General features: G+C 34.8%; 1 protein-coding gene across 7 annotated transcripts in view; it reads right to left on the reverse strand.

The window, feature by feature from the left end:
- Positions 1–20764, reverse strand: part of GRIA2 (glutamate ionotropic receptor AMPA type subunit 2) — an 88964-nt gene that overhangs the window by 7896 nt on the left and 60304 nt on the right. For all 7 annotated transcript variants that reach the window (XR_015803190.1, XM_088163671.1, XM_014883691.2 and 4 more), the window contains exons 7-12: positions 15322–15489; positions 14951–15055; positions 14133–14243; positions 12804–13010; positions 11895–12265; positions 7734–7932 (exon numbers count right to left, since the gene is read on the reverse strand). Coding sequence is in view for 6 of the 7 variants with exons in the window: in XM_088163671.1 (XP_088019797.1) it covers positions 7734–7932; positions 11895–12265; positions 12804–13010; positions 14133–14243; positions 14951–15055; positions 15322–15489 (1161 nt within the window). In the remaining variant the exon portion in view is untranslated. The remainder of the gene's footprint in view (positions 1–7733; positions 7933–11894; positions 12266–12803; positions 13011–14132; positions 14244–14950; positions 15056–15321; positions 15490–20764) is intronic.

Consider the following 20764-nt stretch of genomic DNA (forward strand, 5'->3'; position numbering starts at 1 on the left):
GGATGAAGGTAGGAATATCTGACCCAGCAATGATGAAAATGAAAATCTGTAAGAGATTCCATAAGAACGCCACCAGATAATGACACTTAGTGTGGGCCATGACTGTGCAGTCCTCTGCAGGCCAGGAACACTGAGAAACTTCAAGCTGGAATTCATGAAGTTCTGAGTCTGGATCCCTACCTAGTCCTCAGCCTTGTCTAGATTCCTAAAAAATAAGAGCAGTGAGCCACTCTGTAGGGCACATGGGTGACCTCTAGATTTCTTTTTATATTGCTACACAATATATGTAGTAATACATTGTGTTTTCAGAACTGTGACATTTTATTTCCTTCATTATTTTCAGAATATGTATTTATTCGAAAGGCAGAGCTGTAGATGTAGAATATGCCAGTGTTGAGAGGCCATCTAGCACTCTGTGTAAACACAGGGTGCCTCGTGTGCAAGTTGGGCTTCCACACCTGCTATCATGCACTACAAATAACAGAACCATTCTAGACTGCCATAATGACTACAGGAATGCAAGAGTATAGAAATGACCTGCATTGCTCTTAATTACTGTGGCTGATTGCTATTGCAAGGCGACACTCTGTATACGTGAAATGTTAGAGGCTAACTATAATTTTGGTATTGCAGTCAACACCAATACAGCAGTACCAGACCCTAGTGGTCACAATGAACATTTTTGTCCCGATATTTAAGACTTCTACAACAATACAACTATAACAAAATGTCCCAGGAACTGACACTTTTTTTGAATAAGTATGTCACCAATGGGCATTTTGACTATGGAGAAAAAATAAATTAATGTTATGGATTTTTAGATTATACGGATATAATTAATATATATTAATAAACAATAATTATTCAATATATAATTCTATTTTTCTAATATTATTATATCTAAAATTTATTTTATGATTATGGTTATTATTAAAAAGCACACATCCAATTCAAATGTAGAATACTACCTTCATTAAGAAACTAATTAGGAAATTAATTTATGCAAAGTTTTATCAACTTTATTTTGTGGGTCATCAGATAACTTTTCTATTTTGACATTCAAAGACATTATTCTTAAAACTGGGGTGCTGTAATTAGTATGCCTTTGACAGAAATAGCTCCTCAAACTACTAACATTCTACTAGATTATGATCCTTGTACTAAGGGAGCAGATCTCAAATTCTCAGACACGATTTGTGAAACCATCTTGTGGACCTTCCATACTGAACAAAAGGACATAAAGTTGTAATGTCACCAGTAGCTAAAAAGTGTAATGAAAGTCAAAACTTGTTAATTTAGTCAGTAAATCAAATATTAATAGGTAAAAAAAAAAACCACAGAAAAGAACTATTTTTTTCATTTAATTAGCTAAAGATTAAGTACTTTAAAACATCATTGTTTATAATGAGTGAATACTTAAGGTAAGTTTAAATAAAAGTTCTAAATTTTTTAATATATGGATGTATTTATTCAGTAATGGTAAAAATTAGTTATGTCTTCTTAAGATGCAGTTTTATGGCTTTTCAGTCTCCACCACTTAATTGAGCTACCAAAAATATCTTTAATATATTTGGTCTTACTAGTAAAAAACCTAAAACATTCTGCTTCACAAATTAATTCCTCAAAAGTGTACTTATAACAATTTTCTCCAGAAATTGCAGGACAATGACCTTATATAATCATCATATTCTCCATGTGGTTTAAGGAGTTAAGTGACCAAGGCTGTTCCTACACAGGTATGTTCCCAAATAATTTAACTTCAATTAAAATAACTGCTGAAATGACTCTTCCTTTGAGACTTACTAATTTCAGTTTCTTCAGAATTGAAATTCCTCCCCACCATTCAGCCTATTCATAAAATCAAAGCAAATCACTTCAATGTAATTTCTTTAAAAACTCAGATAAATGTCACAAAAAACTAATGTCTGCAATTCTGAAAAAGAACTCATTGCATCCATACTGGTGGAGAGGGAATAACCTAAATCCCAAAACACAAAAGTACTTTCTCAAGCAATCACAAATCTGTAGAGAACTGCAAATGCTGTTCTTGGAGTCTAGAACCATAAACATACTGCCTGGACTGAGGAAGGAAAAAGCATTCAAACTACTGCTCTTTTAGTGCAAATACTGCACAGCTTCAGATGATATTTGAAAGTGAAAACATTACAAGACAGAAATGACTATAATTAGTAGGAAAGGAAATTGGGATGTCAACACATAGATGATGGAAATTTATTTATTTATTTACTATGAGAAGTGGAAAATTCTGATCACTAGAATGACAGAAATTAAACTTTCTAGTTCAAAAGCAGGATCCATCAATTTGGGACCACTAAGAAAATCTGCCTAAAATTGGAGATCATCAGTTGATAAAAGCAAAAGAAACACAGATCTGTCTCTATGATCAAAGTGGTTATCAGAAAACAGTGTGACAGAATTGGGAGAAAATTATTCCCAGAAAAGATAAAGAAATACTACTGCCTTTGTACAAAGAAAACTAAGATCTTGGATAGCAAAGTACACTTCTGCTCCTTCAGGATTAATATATCTGGAAAATAAACACTGAGATTAAAAAATCTACAAAGCAATTATTGTTGTATTGTAACAATTGAGAATAAACTAGTTATAAATACATATAAGCTGGAAAATAAAAGATGTTTCTAACCATAGCAAGTGCAACATGGAAAGAGGGAAAAAAAAAAAAGGAGGAAAAAAGTAAGAGAAAAAAAACCTGAAAAATAACAAGAAGAGATACTTTGAGGAAAAAGAAGTGCTGATTACTGCATTCTTTTTCGAAAAATAACTTTCAAAATGGTCTAAATCAATTCTTCCATGTTCTCCAGATGCAAGGACCTCAAAAAACAAGAGACAAAAATTAATCACTTGAACCTTGTCTATCACAGAAAAGTACAAGCATATATTCAGTAATATGCTATTGGGTGCAAAGGCAGATCTTGCACTAACTCAGTGCTCAGATTTCACTCTCCTCACTATTTCAGCTATGGACCATTTTCTCCTGTCAAACTGAAGAGCCAATCCCACACTCTCCAGCCCCATCTGATCTGCAGATCCATGAAGTACCAGTCTTACACCCTCTCTGCCTCTTAAGGTATCAACCAGAGTCTGTGTTAGAGGTAATGTAACATTTACAGGTAAATGTTACAGGATATTTCATGGCTGAGTCTTTTGACTCCACCTCTCAGAGGTTTCTGTGGAGCTAATCAAAATGAAACTCTGGAAATGTATGTTCTATAATTCTTCTACATCTCAAACTTCATAAATTGAGGCTGAGGTGTGATTCAAATATTTTAACTTCAATTTCATTTAAATTAAAAAATCATTATTTTCTCACTAAAAATTTCCTGTGTTTTTTTATTCTTTTAGAAATTTCAGGATCTTGATGTGCATGAAGATACACTGAGGTACATAGACTGCTGTATGGGCTTTTTTGCATCCCCTCTTGTAATGCAATTGTTAACATAAATACTTTTACAAATAAAAACATATTTGAAAACACTTGCAAAAGTAGAGGCACTGGACTTTGTTGAAGATACTCATAAAAGACATTGCTATTTTCCTTCAGGCCAAATTTTCTTTGCTTCCCAACAAACAACACTCTTGCAGGACAAATGACTCAAGAGGTTCTTGTCAGCTCTTATGTTTGTTTCTGGCTTTCCACTGTGTGAGAGGATTTCTCTACAAGTTTATGAGGATTGTCATCCTTCCAGCATATTTCCAATGCCTGTTTTTTTCATCCTGTAACTCTTGCCTCTTCAGCAAGAATAAGGAACTCTTGAACAGTCTTCTCAGTGAAAGGTAAAGGATACTTCGTTATGGAGCAGCCTGCTTGCTTTTATTTTGGCAGAGGATCTATTCTTAAAGGCCACCAAGAGTTACAATGAAACAGATTTATCTGTCCGTGTCACACTGTTGGTGCAAAAATAGGTACATATGAAGATATATTAAATAAAAACTAATGCAGAGAGACAGTAAATTAAGCCAGTTATTACTCTGCACATAATTTTCTTTTTGAGATGTCTTATTACCTTACTTATAGGACTAGTTACAATTCATCTTCTGGAACAGAAAAAGAGGTAGGATGATTGATTTCATTCGTCTATCCAACTTGTACATATCTTTAATGAACAGAGCTAGGCATACAGCAAAAATATGAATGAACTGTAAAAATAATTAACTTTTGTTCTCGTTGTATCATTTTGATATTAATTTTCATTATGCCTTCAAGCAGGTGAAAAGCATGGAAATGTTCCAGTGAATGCTTGCATACTTACTTTGCTTTCTTTTTCCAGTGTCGTAGCCCATGAAAGTAAGCGAAGCAATTTCAGAAGTTAACACATACAGATAATGCTTTAATATTAGCTTTTGCAGTGGCAGGTGAACAACAGACTGTCTTCTTGGGTCAGTGACTTTTTTCCCCTTCACAGTGCTGCTATGTGCCCTGGCTAATGCATGTACCAATTGTGAAATCACGGAAGGCAAGGACAGTGTGTGACTGTGGACAGTGCCACTAGGACGTACTGGAGTGACGACATTTCCCTGCCCACCATTTACTGCTCCATCAAGTAGTACCTGTGACCCAGCAATTAGAGAGATGATGATGCACCTGCACGAGACCAACTGAAATAACTCCTGCATCTTCCCAGTGGTGCTTGCAGACTTGCATTCTCACCACTACATCCAACACCGATTTGAGAAAAACCATGGACTTTGGGGAAACCATGGCCACACAGACTTTGTTGTTTTGCCCATAACCCAAAAGAAAATGCAAAAGCAATGCAATATATACCTTTGCTTAGGCTTTCAGTTGCACTAAGAACTCTACATGGATGATCTATAAAGTAGAAGCATTAGCAAATATCAGAAGTGGTAAATATGTCAACTGGGTGGAACAGAGCTCTTCAGACTTGGATTGTACCTACGATTTTGCTAGTAATGACTCTAGATCTCCTGAGGAAAACTACTACACATTCTGGTATTTACAGAGACCTGACAGATGTGCCATTAAAGAAAAAAAATCTGTCTCTGTAGACTTATAGCTATAAAATTATCTGTAAGATTATTACTAACAAGTAATAGTATCTTACTGATGTTTGTGTCAATAGTTTTTATTTGTCACTCTTTTTCTTTTCAAGATATTTTAAAATCCATTATTTTTCTACTGGTATTTCCTGCATAGGATGTACCAAGCTTCTACTTCTCACCTTAAAGCAGCACTAAAAACACCAGGCTTTTTAATTCGTTTTTCTCAGTTATGTTTCTTGATGCAGTTCCAACTGATGGTCTACGTACTGCTGGCAAGAGTATCTCCTACTGGTCCATGCTACCTTTAAAGCTAGGGAACCTACCTAAAGTGGGGTAAAATGCAAAGGCAACACATCCTTTTGTCATGAATTCCAATGATATTACTCCCAAGTAATATGGACTAGCTTGTATGCCTGCTGTCTGTAGGATAGGACATGAGCAGTCATAGGAGCTAGAAAAAGGCTTGATCCCATCTCTTTCAATTAACATTGCATACATTTATATTGAACTATTCAGAACAGGATTTTTCAGCTAACTTTCACCATCTAGGCAATTGATGAAAATACCTTTTTGAAAAATACTCCAAAACATCTCTTTTTTAATTGTGTAATGTATTATCACAAAATATGTTTTAGTAGCAAAGATAATTCAGTGTACCGTACTCATCCCCAGTACCCAACTACCCTCTATTTTGTGCTGCCCCAGGAATTAGGGCTCTACTAGTAAAGATTCAATATAGAAATCAAACATGTAAATAATACTACTTCCTGAAAACAGACTGACTGAAAAACCCTATATGTTCTTTTAATTCCTGAGAATGACGGAGAAGATGCCAGACCATTTTATCTTGCTGCTAAAAATATGCTCAAGTTGTTTTCAGCTATTCAAAGAATTTGAGTGCTAATTCAGGTCATATAAAAATCACAAATCCAGTTCAATCCCGTCAAAAACAGATATACCCTAGGTGAAGTTTTAGTTTCCTTAGTGTTAGAGATTCCTTTCACATTGTCTTCAGCAGAGAGTATCATTATTGGAATTTGAGTTTTAGTCCTCTTAAAAAGAAATTCTGACAGCTGTTATTTATTGAAAAGTAACTGGACAAGTTTAAGGGATTTTTATCAAATAGTAGATAGAGGCATCAGGCTGAGAAGTTGTTTTGCACATAATGTACCAAATTGTGACAGAAATTGCTGAGTAGAAATTTCCAGAGACCCTGAGATTTTTGTTTGTGCAGAGCCAAAGATAACTTAATCAAAGATGAAGAATATGCCCTCAAAACGCTTCTACCTAAACTTTACACACGTAAGTTTCTAATGCTCAAGTAATCACCAGGAACACTAGTAGTATAAAAAGTGGAAATACGTATATATGTGCTAAGAGAACAACTAGATACTAATGCATGCACATACAAATATTTTTTGTGTAAAATAGAAACATTTAAAAATCTCTAAAGATAAACTATTCAGATGAAGCAACCTACTGTTAATTCATGTTCAATCCCAAGTACAGCCATGTTCTAAAAGGTTTAGGTTCACAAAACCAGAAATACGTCTGTATACTTCTAAATGCTTCTAAACTCTCTTAGCACAAACCCAATCTCATTTTTACCAACTTGTACACCCGATGTGCATTTGGTTTAGCCAACAAGAATGCAATCACCACCAAGTATGACTGAACTATCTTCAAAATCAGAAAATTTTTACAGTTGAGACAAGTATGATTCCTATTTAGTCCATTACCAGTTAAGTGCTTATTACAGGATCCAGTGAAAACCATAACATCTAGCAGTTACTGCCCTAATTATACAGTATATAAAAATATCTGTGAAAACCAGTTTAATTTCATTTTCATGACAATATAGGCTTGAAATGTAAATAAATAATTTTAACTATTTTAAAATATATTTTGTTAAATGTAACATCATGCACTAAAAAACATGAAAACAGAAGTTTCTATTTTAGCACTTAAGATGCACTTTCTTTGTAAAGTGAGAGGCACACAGAGCACACAGACAACACGAGGCTGTTCTGGTTTTTTTTTGTCAGCAGCCTGAGTCTCTCACTCATTTGCTGGATGGATTTCACCAGGCTAGCTGATGTCTCAAGGGCAGCCTGAGACTCACACACTGAAAGTTTCATGTGTTTTTAAAACTGCAATACCCAGAGGTAGAGGGTGAGGACTGACAGGCTTCCAAGGCATAAACGTAATGCAAATACAAGTAAGAATTGTTTTCAAAAGCAGGCACGTATATTCTACAGCAGCCAACAGGATTTTATCTGATTCCCCACCAGCAAGCTTGAAAATTCATGTAGAATACTTATTAAGACATGAATGTATACCTTTCCCATGTACTTATTCACGGTATCAGTACCTAAAATACAGCAGAGCCATTAAACAGATAAATGACATCAAATTCCTTCTTCAAACATACCTTATTTTTCACTGTAGAGTGGATTTTTTTTTAGGCAATTTTGCTTTGCATATTTATATCAAGACCCTTATATTTACATATAAATAATAAAATGTAACAATTACAAATAAACAGGAGCATTTATATTTGTGAGTTGAGCTGCGTAAATCACACTTGCATAGCAATCTTTAAATAAAGCCATGGGAAAACATTTACATGAGTGAAGACCTACTTAAAGCAATCTAAAAAAAAAAAAAAATCTAAAAATAGAGATTCTTACCCTAAAAAACTCTTTAGTAGAGCCAGAATCTAATGTCCCATAAGCAATTTCTGTTTGCTTGGAAAGATCCTCTGCACTTTCAATGGGAGACACCATCCTCTCAACCGTCAGGAAGGCAGCTAAGTTAGCCGTGTAGGATGAGATTATGATGAGGGTAAAGAACCACCACACACCTCCAACAATGCGCCCCGACAGGGATCTAGTAACAAGTATGAAATGGATTTGTAAAGTGAAATGGGAGCCTTAAAAAGGAACACATTATCAGTTTTATGCAAATGGTGCATTATAATATAGGGAAGCATTTCAGCTCTGCATATGCATCAGATGGGAAATCAAGGCATTCTCCACCGGGTCTCCTGGGACTCTGCTGAAATCAGGACTCCAGAGTTTACTTTTGGAAGAACTTAGTGATCCAGTTCTCCAAAGTTTTGACAATCCTTGAAGGAAATTGCTCCCATCATAATGTGCTATATTTAACACAAACTTTTTGTTCCCTCTGAAGTGGTTTTGTGTGACATTATGATGAGGATCAAACAAAATGAGCAAAACAGCGCTTTCAGATAAACCAGTACACACTTGAAAATCAAAGGCCATGATTGTTTTCCTAAGACATTCAGACAAAGATGGATTTCCACAAAACAGTGGCTTATGCTACTGTGCACAATCTATACTGAAAAACAAACAGCATTATTTGTAAGAAAAGCTTGCCTAGGGAATATCTATAGGCTAAAAAGTGCACACGACTTTTGAAAGATACAAGCATTTAAAAAACTGAGGACTGGACATGAAACAATCAGTGATAATACAGCAAAATGGTGAAGAAAGTATATTTTAAAAAATAATAACAATAATAATAATCTGATGTTTCGAACTGCAGCAGGCGGGCTCTTATGGATCTGTGTTTTGCGTCTCCTGCTCAAGAAGAAAGAAGAAAAGAGAACTCAAGAAAATATACAAAACAGCATAAAGCACTCAACTCAGTAATTCCAATGAGAGAAAACTAATATAAGAGAATTATTGATATTGTATTATTGTCAAACTTGGCATTTTTTTTCCTGATCCTTTAAAGTTTGAAATTAATTACCATTTTGTTTCCAAACAAGACATCATAAGAAGCAGTACATAATCTTTGGAGATGTGCTTAATTATTTGGCAGAAATGTGCATGTAGTTAAAAGTCTAGTACTAGGGCACTGTAGTAGCTTAGGTATATCTTGGTGTGTCTCATCTATTTATTAAGAAAACAAATTAGGAATCACTCACCCAGTCTACTGTACTGTGAATGAGAACACTAATTCTGATATAGAATATATACAAATATAACCATAAACATACATTTAGAGATTATGCAAAGTGGATTTAGCAAACTAGGAACAAAATTAAATAGAACCAATTCTGAACAAATTGTTTTTTTCTAATTTCTATTGCTTAAAATCTCTGTCATAATTCTGACGTTAAAAGATTTATTCCATGTCACAACAGACTCAGTAATTCACTCTACTACATGAAAATCAAGTCAGATACGGCCCAAAATATATTATCCAAAGGGCCATAGAAAAAAATTTATTTCAAGCTCATTCTAAAGTGAGATAGTCTGCAAAATGGTTTCTGTCACCTTGGAAAAAACATCACATACTTATTTTGAAATGGAGGTAATTGGAATATAAAATAATTCTACAAGTAAAATATTCAGTTATAAGATATACTGAATCTATTATATTATGTATTTGCAAGGTGGAATCTGTCAATATGTATTTAATAACTGCCAAGTTTATGGCACATTATATTGTATTGACAACACCCTCTATAAATGACAATAAGTTTGAAACGTCCATGATCTGTGAGCAAAGTTGCCACTGACTTTGTGAAAAAAGAATAAGCTCAATACCAATCCATAAATTATGCTCCCACATGGCATTTTACAAGTACAATTATTTGGGTGTCATTTGTATTCAAAGTTTCCCCAGGCAGTCTGTCACAGTTAAATTAGTAGTTTCTTTTTTTTTAATGTACATTTTGAAAATTTTCTAAAATGTGCTAGCAGGAACCCACATTTTAGAAGCACCTAATTTATTAGATCTTTAAGTACTAAAATAAAATTTTCTGTGTACAATTACATAAATTTGTGCACCTTATTTTGTATTTAGAAAGGTATTATCTGGCAGAATGGAGAACACACATCTCAGAAAAGATGAGGAAAACTTTGCACTAAGTCATGATTATCACATAATATATTATTCTATGCTTTTCTTCCTCTACTAGCCATGAGGCAACATAGGCACTGCTACTACAGCCCATTTCCAGATGGTCCAATCTTACTCAGCACTACCTTCTATTCCAGAGCCAGGGAATCCGAGTAACTTGTCTACCCTAAAAGTCTTAGAGCAGCTGTCATTTTTGTTAGAGAAATGATTACATTAGTGAAAAAATTAACTTCAGAAAGGTATTTTGTTGATGTCTGAAGATAGTCCTTTTTATATTTATTCTGATATACTAGCTGGTAGTTTAAATTCCATAGTGAAATGTTTCTTCGCAAAATCAGAAATAACAAATGTTTTTCAGTCCTTTTCTATTTTTATAATAAACAGATAATACACAAAATAACCACTTCCCTTAAAATTATGTTTGCAATGAAATAAAGTTAAATGCTTCACTGAAACTAAATATTGAATATCCAAAATTGAGTTTTGTGCACCTTTTATGATGACAATATTCTATCAGTATTCTTGCACTATCTCTCAAAACCTATCAAACCATGTAAAACAACCACTGTGCTTTCATAGCTAGTAAAATAATAATGATGACAGGAAAAAGATCATAATTCTCCTACAGCCTTGATTCAATAAAAGTAATTTTGTACTAATAGGTGACTTAGCAGGCAACTCCAACTCTGAAGTATGTAATCAATACAAAAACCCCACAGGAGTGAAATTAACACAACTTCTCATGATTTGCAGCAATTTGCCCTCTTCACTGTCCTGTCTCTTGTATACAATTCTTACTGGGTTACATACAAAATGCATTGAATCTTTCACCATAAAGGCTGGCATCTCCCAATGCGATACATCAGCCTTTACAGAGGATTGCTTAAGCTCTCACACAAAAAATGCTGTTATTTCTGTGGTAAAACAACTTGAAAACCTGCTGTTGCCTTTTAGGATGCGTGACTTAATATTTACAAAATGCTCCCTTGGTTAGATTTATTTTCACCACTAACTACCACACTCACTAGAAATTGACCTGTTCCCTGTCTTATTTCAGGATGTTTACAAGAAATGTAATTATACTAAGCAGTTTTAACTGAGTCCTCTGGTTTGATTTCCTTAAACCCGGCTGCCCTATTTAAATTGTTACTGTACTTCCTTCACACAGCAAGCAGCTGCTTGAAGGAAGTAGGTATTTACTTACCTACTTACCACTTTGCTGAAGCAAGTCTAGAACCACTTGTGGACAAGCAAAATAGAATATTTAATGAACTGCAAAGGAATTAACTTAAGTGCTTTACAGTTGTCCCTAATAAAGTAGAAGAAAATCCATGAGGAATTAAGCACTTATAAACTGGACCTTCAGATTCATTTTCGTAACTTTCTTTCTGACTTTTCTAAAACTAGGCCATGGAGAAACAGCAACGTTTTGCAATTATCCACATGAAATTAGAGCCATCACAAGACTTTTACTTCAGTTCAAGGCTCTCTTGGGGAATAAGAGTGTGTTAATAACCATGTTATGATATGTAGTGAGTTTTAGAGGGAAAGCAGTGCCTCTGTAGATCGTAACTAGTATGTTATCCTTTTTTCCCATTACAGTTGTGGTGAACTATATGCACTGTCAACTGTATAATGGGAATATGCAGCAAAAACACGGTACCCCTCCAAGAAGGCATGGAATGATGTGAACCTTATGCATTTTACAGTCTCTGCATGGTGTATATAACTTCACTTGGCAAATTTATGATCGACTTTAAGACAAATTCGATCAACTACATCCTGACCCTATGTCACAGACAAGTGCTTTCACTTCAAGGACTTCTGTGACTTTAGGGAAGGAAAAATAATTGCAATTAATTTCTCTCCAAGAACGAAAATATATGCACCATGAACCTCTTCTGGCTGAGATGGCTGAGACCAAAAATGCACAAAGTTGAAATGAGTGAGTAACCAACCTTGGCGAAATATCGCATCCTTGCTGCATAAAGGCACCCAGGGAAAACCAGAGACTATTAAATATCCCAAATTCATTAGTTGATTCATTAGTTTGCGTTTCTCTTCCATCTTCAAATTCCTCAGTGTGCCACTCGTATGGGCTAAATCTGCTGACCAGGAATAAAACTACACTGACCCCAATGTAGGCAAAAACAATGCACATCCAGATTTCATATGCTAATGGATCAAGAAATGAAAACACTCCTGGCTTGGACTTCTGAGGCTTCTTGATCATTATTGATATCCCCAGGCTCATAAAGGGCTTTGAGAAGTCAATCACCTCTTCTCTCACCAATGTTATAGTTAATGGAGCAATTGCAATATCAGCTTTCTGTAAAGGAAGAAAAAAAAAACAAATAATAGCTAATGCAATGCATTCAATGCAATAGACAGAGCAAAAAAGGGTTTGGTTTCTTGGCATTTCACGAACAGAAAATAGGACAGCAGAGACACCAGCAACATTTGTTTCACCAAAAACATCTTATCGAGAATTTCAGAAATTTTTAGTTGAACTCGTACTGAAATACATATAGCCATATGGTTGGTGCATTCCAAACTTCTGTTTTTATCTTTTTATTCTGTTTTTATCTTTTATTCTGTTTTTTTCTTTTAATAGCATATGGCATTTAAAAGTTTAGCAAAGTACTTTGCTTTTCACCTGGTCAGGAGAATGAATATGCATTCACATTCCCCCAACTTCATTTGCATTTGAAATGTAATTTAATGTCTTACTTTCAAGATTTTTCATGCCATTAGAAGTTATTAATTCCGATAAAGTTAATTAGGTAACTTTCCTACACGTTATAGAGAAAACAAAACCAAATCCCACTCCTTCCATAAGTCATCTTTATTATACAAAATTTTCTTACCCCATAAACAAGTTCTCCAACCATCCCATTCCAGATTTTCGTGTCTGCATCCCTTGCCCCATACTTGCCATCCCCAACAATTGTGAGCTTATATTTGAATCCACAGTGCTTAGCAATTTCTGTAGCTAAATCCACACAATAGCCCTCATATCGATCATTTCCTTCAAGCATTTCGTGATTTTTCTTCATCATGACATATGGGGACTCCTGCACAAAAAGAACTTGCCTTAGCTACTTGATAGAGACAGGTGCATCCATTGTACACTTTACAGATTAGTATGGTCCCTTTTACACGTGAAAAAAGAGAGCGGATACCATGTAAATCATACATGCTATGTATATGTTAGTTGTTAATTATTAATGGGACATATCTTTAAAACATTTAAAAGCTGCATTCTCCAGAGTCATACACAAATGACAATACTTACAGGCATAGTGATTCCCAGAAGTATGTTAATAATGACCATGAATGTTAACAGGAGTTACGCATTCAGAGAAGAGAGAGTAAATTCCAAAATCAGTTTCTTTCTCTCATACAGTTTGGATGGAAGAAGGTAAAGGTATTTAGTTGCTTTTGTTGCTGTCTCACAGAAGAAAATTATTTTCTAGTTCACAACCACACCTCTCCCTGAGAAAACACTTTAGGCTCTCAAGGCTGTATTTTTATTAAATTGCTATACAAACAATAGGTAAGATATCTATAACTATGCACTCAAGTTCTATCAGCAAGACTGGTGATGAGTCATAAGTTGTATTAATGTATTTCCTCTTTGCTCAGTTGCTACACAACTGCTCTTGCATCCAGAGAAATTCCTATTCTAACCTATGGCTTGTCCAAACTAATAAACAAGTTGTGCAATTTACAGAAAAATTATCTTCTATAATAATATACAATTTAATTTTCTAAACAATCGTAATACAATATTTAACATTAAATTTTACACTTTACCAATCCATAGCAGCTACAATCCTGAAGCATAAGAACCAGACTCTTTGCTGTTTGTCAAAATCTATTCTCTCAAATAAACACTATGGTTCCGCCCCTCAGAAAGTTCCTCTCATTTGAAAGCAGGTATTTAATTTCCATTTTCAGATTTAAAAATTGCAACTTTCTAGGATGTTTAATCAAAGACCGTTCATCCTCCACAAATCAAAACTACATGCTGAATCCCATACATTTCCCTAATTTCTTGATTTTATTATGTATCATTATAAGTAACAGCTTACAACCTCAATTAATAAAAAGACAGTATATTTAAACTAATATAATATCGAGAAACAAGTCATTGTAGGACAGACTGTCTTCTGACAAAATAGGAGGCTAATTACCAAAATAGTGGTGACAATAATAGTCTTATTCTCTAGTCCTGAAGATTCATTTCCAAGAGGGCCGTCAAGAGGATTCACAACCATTTTGTCCACTTCACTCCAATATCCAATCTAAAGAGAGTGTATAGGATGCACAGACACTAGTGAATATGAACTTTTCTGGAAAAGGTAAAGGATGTTATTACTATGCATTTGATTTGTGTTCACAGAGAACTATTTCAGCTGTGGATTTATCACTGTAAGCGTTTCTATGTATGTAGTGAAAGACTACAACAAACAGTAAAAAGATTGAACTAACGACATTTGCTTACATTACTTTGTCTAGAACAGGTTATACCATTTTTATTCACATCTTAACAGGTTTTAGTATAAACATCACAAATTGTAAAACTGAAATACTCCAGATTAGCAAAACATGAGAAACTGTTTTTCCCTGAAAGATTTGAAATTAGAGCAGAAACACAAACACATTTATAAAAGTATCACTAAAAAGCTGTATCCAGCTTTTGTCATTCAGAAGGATATTTCTCCAAATGCTGGCTCACATTTAGTAATTCAGATCAGAAAGCAAAAGGTTTAATCCACAAAACTGAAAGGAAAACACTCTTATGTAGTACTTACCAGAAGTAATAATTCATATTTGTTAGAAAGAAATATTACATGTGTTTACTTCGCTCTGCAAGACCACTGTAGAATACACCTATCAATAAATATTACCACATCTCGTGCTTTAATTAATCTAACATTTCAGTACCTACCTTACCCCATTGCTTGGAATGGTAAAACCTTTAAAGACACTATAAGACAATTCAAATTACCTTCCGAGGACCAGTGCTTTTGAGCTCCATGACGTTTATTGTAAAATTGATTCTTTTTCCATTCTGATCAAACTTTATATTTCCAGTTAGCCCTTCCACCTGAACCTATAATAGATAAAGATGGGAGTGGAAGAAGAATTAAGTTTTAGAAAACGGGTTTTTTATTTCCACAATGACTACTGATATTTCAAAAACATTCACTTTAAAGCAGTTTTCATATGCAATATATTATCAGCCAGGTTCCTCAGGACTTCACTTCCACATTATTCCCAGCAAGATCCAGACATGTTAGGAGACTAGAAGATTTTTTCAAGCATTTATAGAGAACTTCACACATGCACTCATCTCAGCATCCACTCCAGGGAATTTACCTGTTTCAATGCCCTTTCTATTTCTACACCATGACCCCAGGGTACAGCTGGATTTGCAAGACAATCTCCAGCATTTCCTCTTCTGGAGATCTCAATCCTCTGTTTACGCAAATTACGGAAAGCTTCTGTCATCACTTGAACAGCATCATAGGTCAGAGCAGAGGTATACTGAAAAGAAGTGAAAATATTTAATTATAAACCGTCTTCAGCTTCACTACACCTTCCAATCCACTCGGTAATCCATTAAACACTAGAAAGGATAGTAAGATATACTTGAAATCAATCAATTTTTTCTTTAGTTACCCTCTTAGGGGCATCTGTGAAAATTAATCAAGTGTTCATCACAATGGTTAGAGGCAGTGCCAATAAATCCTAAAGATTTGCAGCTGTTTCAGTGTGAGTTACTTTTTTTCTCACTTACAGCTGTGTAACAGTCCTGTGTGCTGATATGGCTAGAAGTCTATACAGGTGAAAGGGGAAAAAAAAGAAATAATTTTCAGTGTTTAACCTGAGCTAGCCTGTAAAAATAAGAAGTTGTTCCTCTGATTACACTCTTCATTTATTTGCAGATATCGAGACTTCATCTCCTCACAGACAAACCCAAAGAACATGTATTTGTATGTACATGTGTTTAACTTTTCCCCATTAAATATAAAATCTCAGGAGTAGCTACTTTCAAGTATGCAATATCTTGTCAATATCACGCAAAGCAGCTTTGGGGCTGAGATGCCTGGAACAAGTGGTGCTCCTAAAGAGCAATATAGGTGAGGAAGAGCCCCATGTTCCTAAACTGACTGTAAGGAGCTTTACAAGTTCTGAGACATCAGAGAGGAATCCTGTGATCACATGCATCAGAAACTGGGGCTAAATAGTCAAAAGCATTTATCTTCACTGACTGGAAAATTTTACATCTCAACTAACTAAGTGAACTGAAACCACATGTGCACATACACTGAGGACTTTGTTGGATGGGCTTTTTGAATCTGGAACACCGCAATTATGCCAAATATAAGAGCCATTTCTGGAAATATGGGCCAGAATATAACTACTTAGAGGCATTTGAATGAATGCAATGATCCCTGTGAAGGCTATTAGATGCTAAAAATATATAAATTGTAAAGTAGAGAGAAATTATTAGCTCTTTGCTTCAATGGCTCAGACTTTAATGAGAATTTTAATTAGTTAGCTCAAGTCATGGCTCTTGTAATTGTAAAGAAAGCAACTTCCAGAACTGAGATTAATTTTTTATGCAACTGTCATGCCTTAGAAAAGGAAAACAGAACTCTTTTTTTAAGATCAGTAAGCTCAGTGATCAGTGTCAATCTTCTAAATAAAGTTTTCTTAGTGACTTGTACAGAAATATTTAAAGGGATCAGAACAGCAGAAGAATGAAGAGAAAGACTGGCTGGAGCCACTACTACTTCCTCCTACTGGAGCAGCAGCACTTAAGTGGTGTATATGAATCTGGAGATGAGGAGAAGAAATGAAGAAAATAAGCAGAGAAAATAAGAGCTTGGAACTGAGACATTTTAATGCTATCTAATTCAGTTATTCTACAATTAATTGGATCATTGAGATATATTTAATGTATTATCTCAAGAATATTATTTCTACAGTATATAACTACTGGCTTAAATCTTCATAGCTCAATCATACATGAGGATTGTGTAGAGCTTTGCCTATCAATCAGTACTTGTATGTGCATACATGTCATCACATATATAAAATCTACATGTCATAATTCGACATTAAGACAGCTTTAATCTAATGATCTCAAAATATTTTAAAATCACTGTTGGAGATGCCATGAAAGCAAACAGCCCATGAATCATTTCTTACTGCTTTATTGTGCGTACACTTTCAGCTCCTAATAACCTTCATGGGGCTCATTAAAACTATCTACAGCTTCATAAATTGATTTAAAGTTGACAAACGAAACCAAAGCGAACTCATTACCATAAACAAGAAATGACAGACCAATAACTTGCTCATGCACAGGTTTGTGTATGTGTCTGCATAATAAATAAAATGGTCATAAATTAAAGGATGCATTAGCCCTGCCTTGATTCACTTTTTTCTAGAGATTCATCCACATTCTCATCTGCACTATTAAAATAAATGGGAGCACTGTTCGGAACATTATTCTGTGGAAGTGGGATGGGGTCTTACATCTTAAAATTTTATGGCAGTGTAAATCTCCCACCATCATTTCAGTTCCTTTTAACTTTATATGATAAGATCAGCAACTTTACTACAAAATGAAATAGGTGCTATACTAGAGTTCTTACAGAATCACTTGCATTAATTAAAGCATGGCAAAGAATATGCAAAAAACCCAATAATTTTATAACTAAGATAATAAGCTGATAATATAAATTACCTAAAGATTTTATGCCATTTGCTATGAAATATGGATTGCATGAGTATCAAATGAAAATAATTTTCTCTAAGTAGATGCCAAGCAGAGAAAACACAAGGTCCATCTAATTTTCTTCAACTTAAATTTCTAACTTAGCTTTCTACTTCAACTTAAATGTTCTACAGACTGTAGCAAAATTTGACTTGTAAGCTGCAATTGCAAAGATGAATTTGAAAAGACAAAACAAAGTCATACAAGACTAAGCAGAAGTTATTACGTGTGCTGTCCAAGAAAAACTGGCATGATGTTGCCTTTTGTAACTTCAGATATCTTCCAGTAACTCAGGAGATACCAAAAATTCTCAGCTAAATGGACCAGGATTATGTTTTGTACAATCAGTAACTGAATTTTCTGAAGGTGAAATTGCAGAACGCTACCCCAGAAGCACAAGATTTTGTTATACGTATATTTCAAAGTTGCAAGATATTGTAAGAATGGTAAGTTAGCCTGTTAGACCTGCATTTAACTCAATGCCTGTCCATGTGCTCATGACAAACCTGAGAGATATGATTAGACATCTAAAATAATTAAGACAGTATATTTCAGCAGTGGAAAAGAAATGAAAATGTGAAGACATAAATGTAAAAAAGGGGAAAAAAAAGAAAGTATTATGAATCATAAGAAGTCAAATTCTTTTCCTCTTGATTTGAATGGTTTTGATATCTGCAATGTCTAAATCTATCCTTGACAGATTAGCTTGAGTTTGGGGTTTTTTGGTTGTTTTTTTTTTTTTTTTACAGTCAGAGAAGAGAATAAGCATTCTACGGTGTGATTCATTTGACCAGTTAGACACCTTCTTGGAAGATAAAATTAATTATGCTTTAGATTTCACACATTTGATCTCCAGTGACTCCTGAGACTAGGGAGGAATCCAGGGTGATCATCTTAGTCCAGATGTTTACACTGTAGACACACTAGTAACAAATTAAGACCACTCAGAAGGAATGTGAACTAGCCATTCATCCCTAATCCAACACAACATAGAGAAAGATAAACAAAATAATAGGAGAATTTTGACAGGGCTTTACCAGATATGTCAAAGAATACAGAGCTGTTGTACAAAACACTAGGGAGACATCAGCTAGAATGGTAGATCCAGCTGCAGCATTTTTCAAGAAGGCAGAGATCGGTCTGCAACAGGCACAGATGAAGGTTCCTCACCATGTACGAGGGGCTGCTGTTGGAACAGCAGGAAAAGGGACACTGCATCACTAACAGAGCTAAGAGAAAGGAGGCCTAAAATCTGATACAAATGCTTTCCCTTGGAGACCGGTAAAATTCTGAGAGAGGAAATATAGGAAATCTTTTTTACAAGAGCAGAAGAGTAGAATCAATCAGTATAAACACATTATCACCATTTTCCATTCCATATTTAAACAATTTCAATACCAGAAAATATACAAAATAAATTATAATAAAATCTCTCATCTGAATATTGTGCATTTTTCCCTCAACAAAGTACTTCTCTACTTGAATGCTATATATAAGAAAAATGTTGTATATACATTCTCCACATGAATGTATATACAATAAAAGCAGAAAGATCGGTATCAACACTCCTGTATCTTTATAAATTACATATAAAACATAGGTGTCTACATATGTAAACACACAAGCAAAAAAAAAAAAAAGACACAAAGTTACTTGTCAAGAAAGAGTGAAGGAACTGGGCAACTGTCTCTTGTACTTCCAGTGCAGTTAAACTGATGCAACATCAGACACCTATTTCTTACGGGTCATTAATGTAGCCGGGAGCTATTTTGAAACAGACAGAATTGCACACACTTTGGAAAATACCTGAAGGTGGTCTGACAGATAAGAGAGGTAATAGAAAATTACCTAACTGATTGGAAATGGCTATTTCCTTCTGGAGCTCGTGGCACCTTGCATAGCATCCTGACAGTACACGGAATCACAAAGAGCTACTTCCAATAGGAACAAGAAGCATTGTCAAATCTTGTACACATAAGTGTAATTGGAAGTGAAGATGGCCTTTGACTGTGCCCATAATCATGCTTTGTTCTCACCTGTTTTGTGCAGGATTAGCATGAATGGGGGTGTGTACACAGCAGCATGCTGAGCTGGTTGCCATTCAAACTGCAAACGGGCCTTTAGCACCTGAGCATCTTCATTACCTACGGCCATGTTTCAAATACTGCAATGTAAGATAGAGGTCAGGGAGCCCACAAAAGACAGTGCATGGCTCTTCCTCTTTGTTAGGATGATGTTCTTGTAAAAATCGGCAGTCTTAGCAACAGACTTGCTTCCAGCTGAGAATAACTGCATATATACACAGGATATTAGAAAATAATAATTGCATATTTTTTAATAACAACCCAAGTCCTGACTAAAAGTGGAAGAGAGATTAATAAAATGGAAAATTACCTGATCATTAAAAAAAATTAATTAGCTTGATCTCAGTAAAGACTGGGTTAGAGACCAAGCCTTATTCATCTCAATAAATATGTTATCTTTATTAAATTTTGTTTCCCAAAGTTGTACAGTCATATCAACTTCCACTTTTTAAACAGCCTTTATTCAAATACAACTGCAGCAGTCTGTATGTACACAAAAGCTAAACAAATTGGCATTTTTGCTTTGAAGTGCCATACTAGCATGAGATACAAAGAATACCCAGAACAGCTAGAGCAGTAGCAGGCACTTGCCAAAGCCTAAATCCCTGGAAGTCTCATTCTTATTTGAAAGACATACTCACAGCACACCCAGCAGAGACTGACAAGATCGAGGCACTAGAATTATCCTAATGCTCCCACTGTAGGATATTTATAGGAGAAAGTGACCTTCTTTCACTCTTTTAAAAACTTAATATAGCAAGGATCACAAGATTTATAAAACCCAAAGTGCTTGGCCTTTCTCCTTATTTTATCTACTACTCTAATAGGAATGAGATTCCTGAACTGTAATTCCTCCCCCAAGATTGCTTCCAGTACAGAACAATCTTCTCACTAGAGTCATCAGAGGTGCTAATTCAGCAGAAGAAAGAAAGTGCAGGTACCTACCATT

The sequence above is a fragment of the Sturnus vulgaris genome, chromosome 4 (genome assembly GCF_052056855.1).
Source record: "Sturnus vulgaris isolate bStuVul1 chromosome 4, bStuVul1.hap1, whole genome shotgun sequence".
Classification (NCBI taxonomy): domain Eukaryota; kingdom Metazoa; phylum Chordata; class Aves; order Passeriformes; family Sturnidae; genus Sturnus; species Sturnus vulgaris.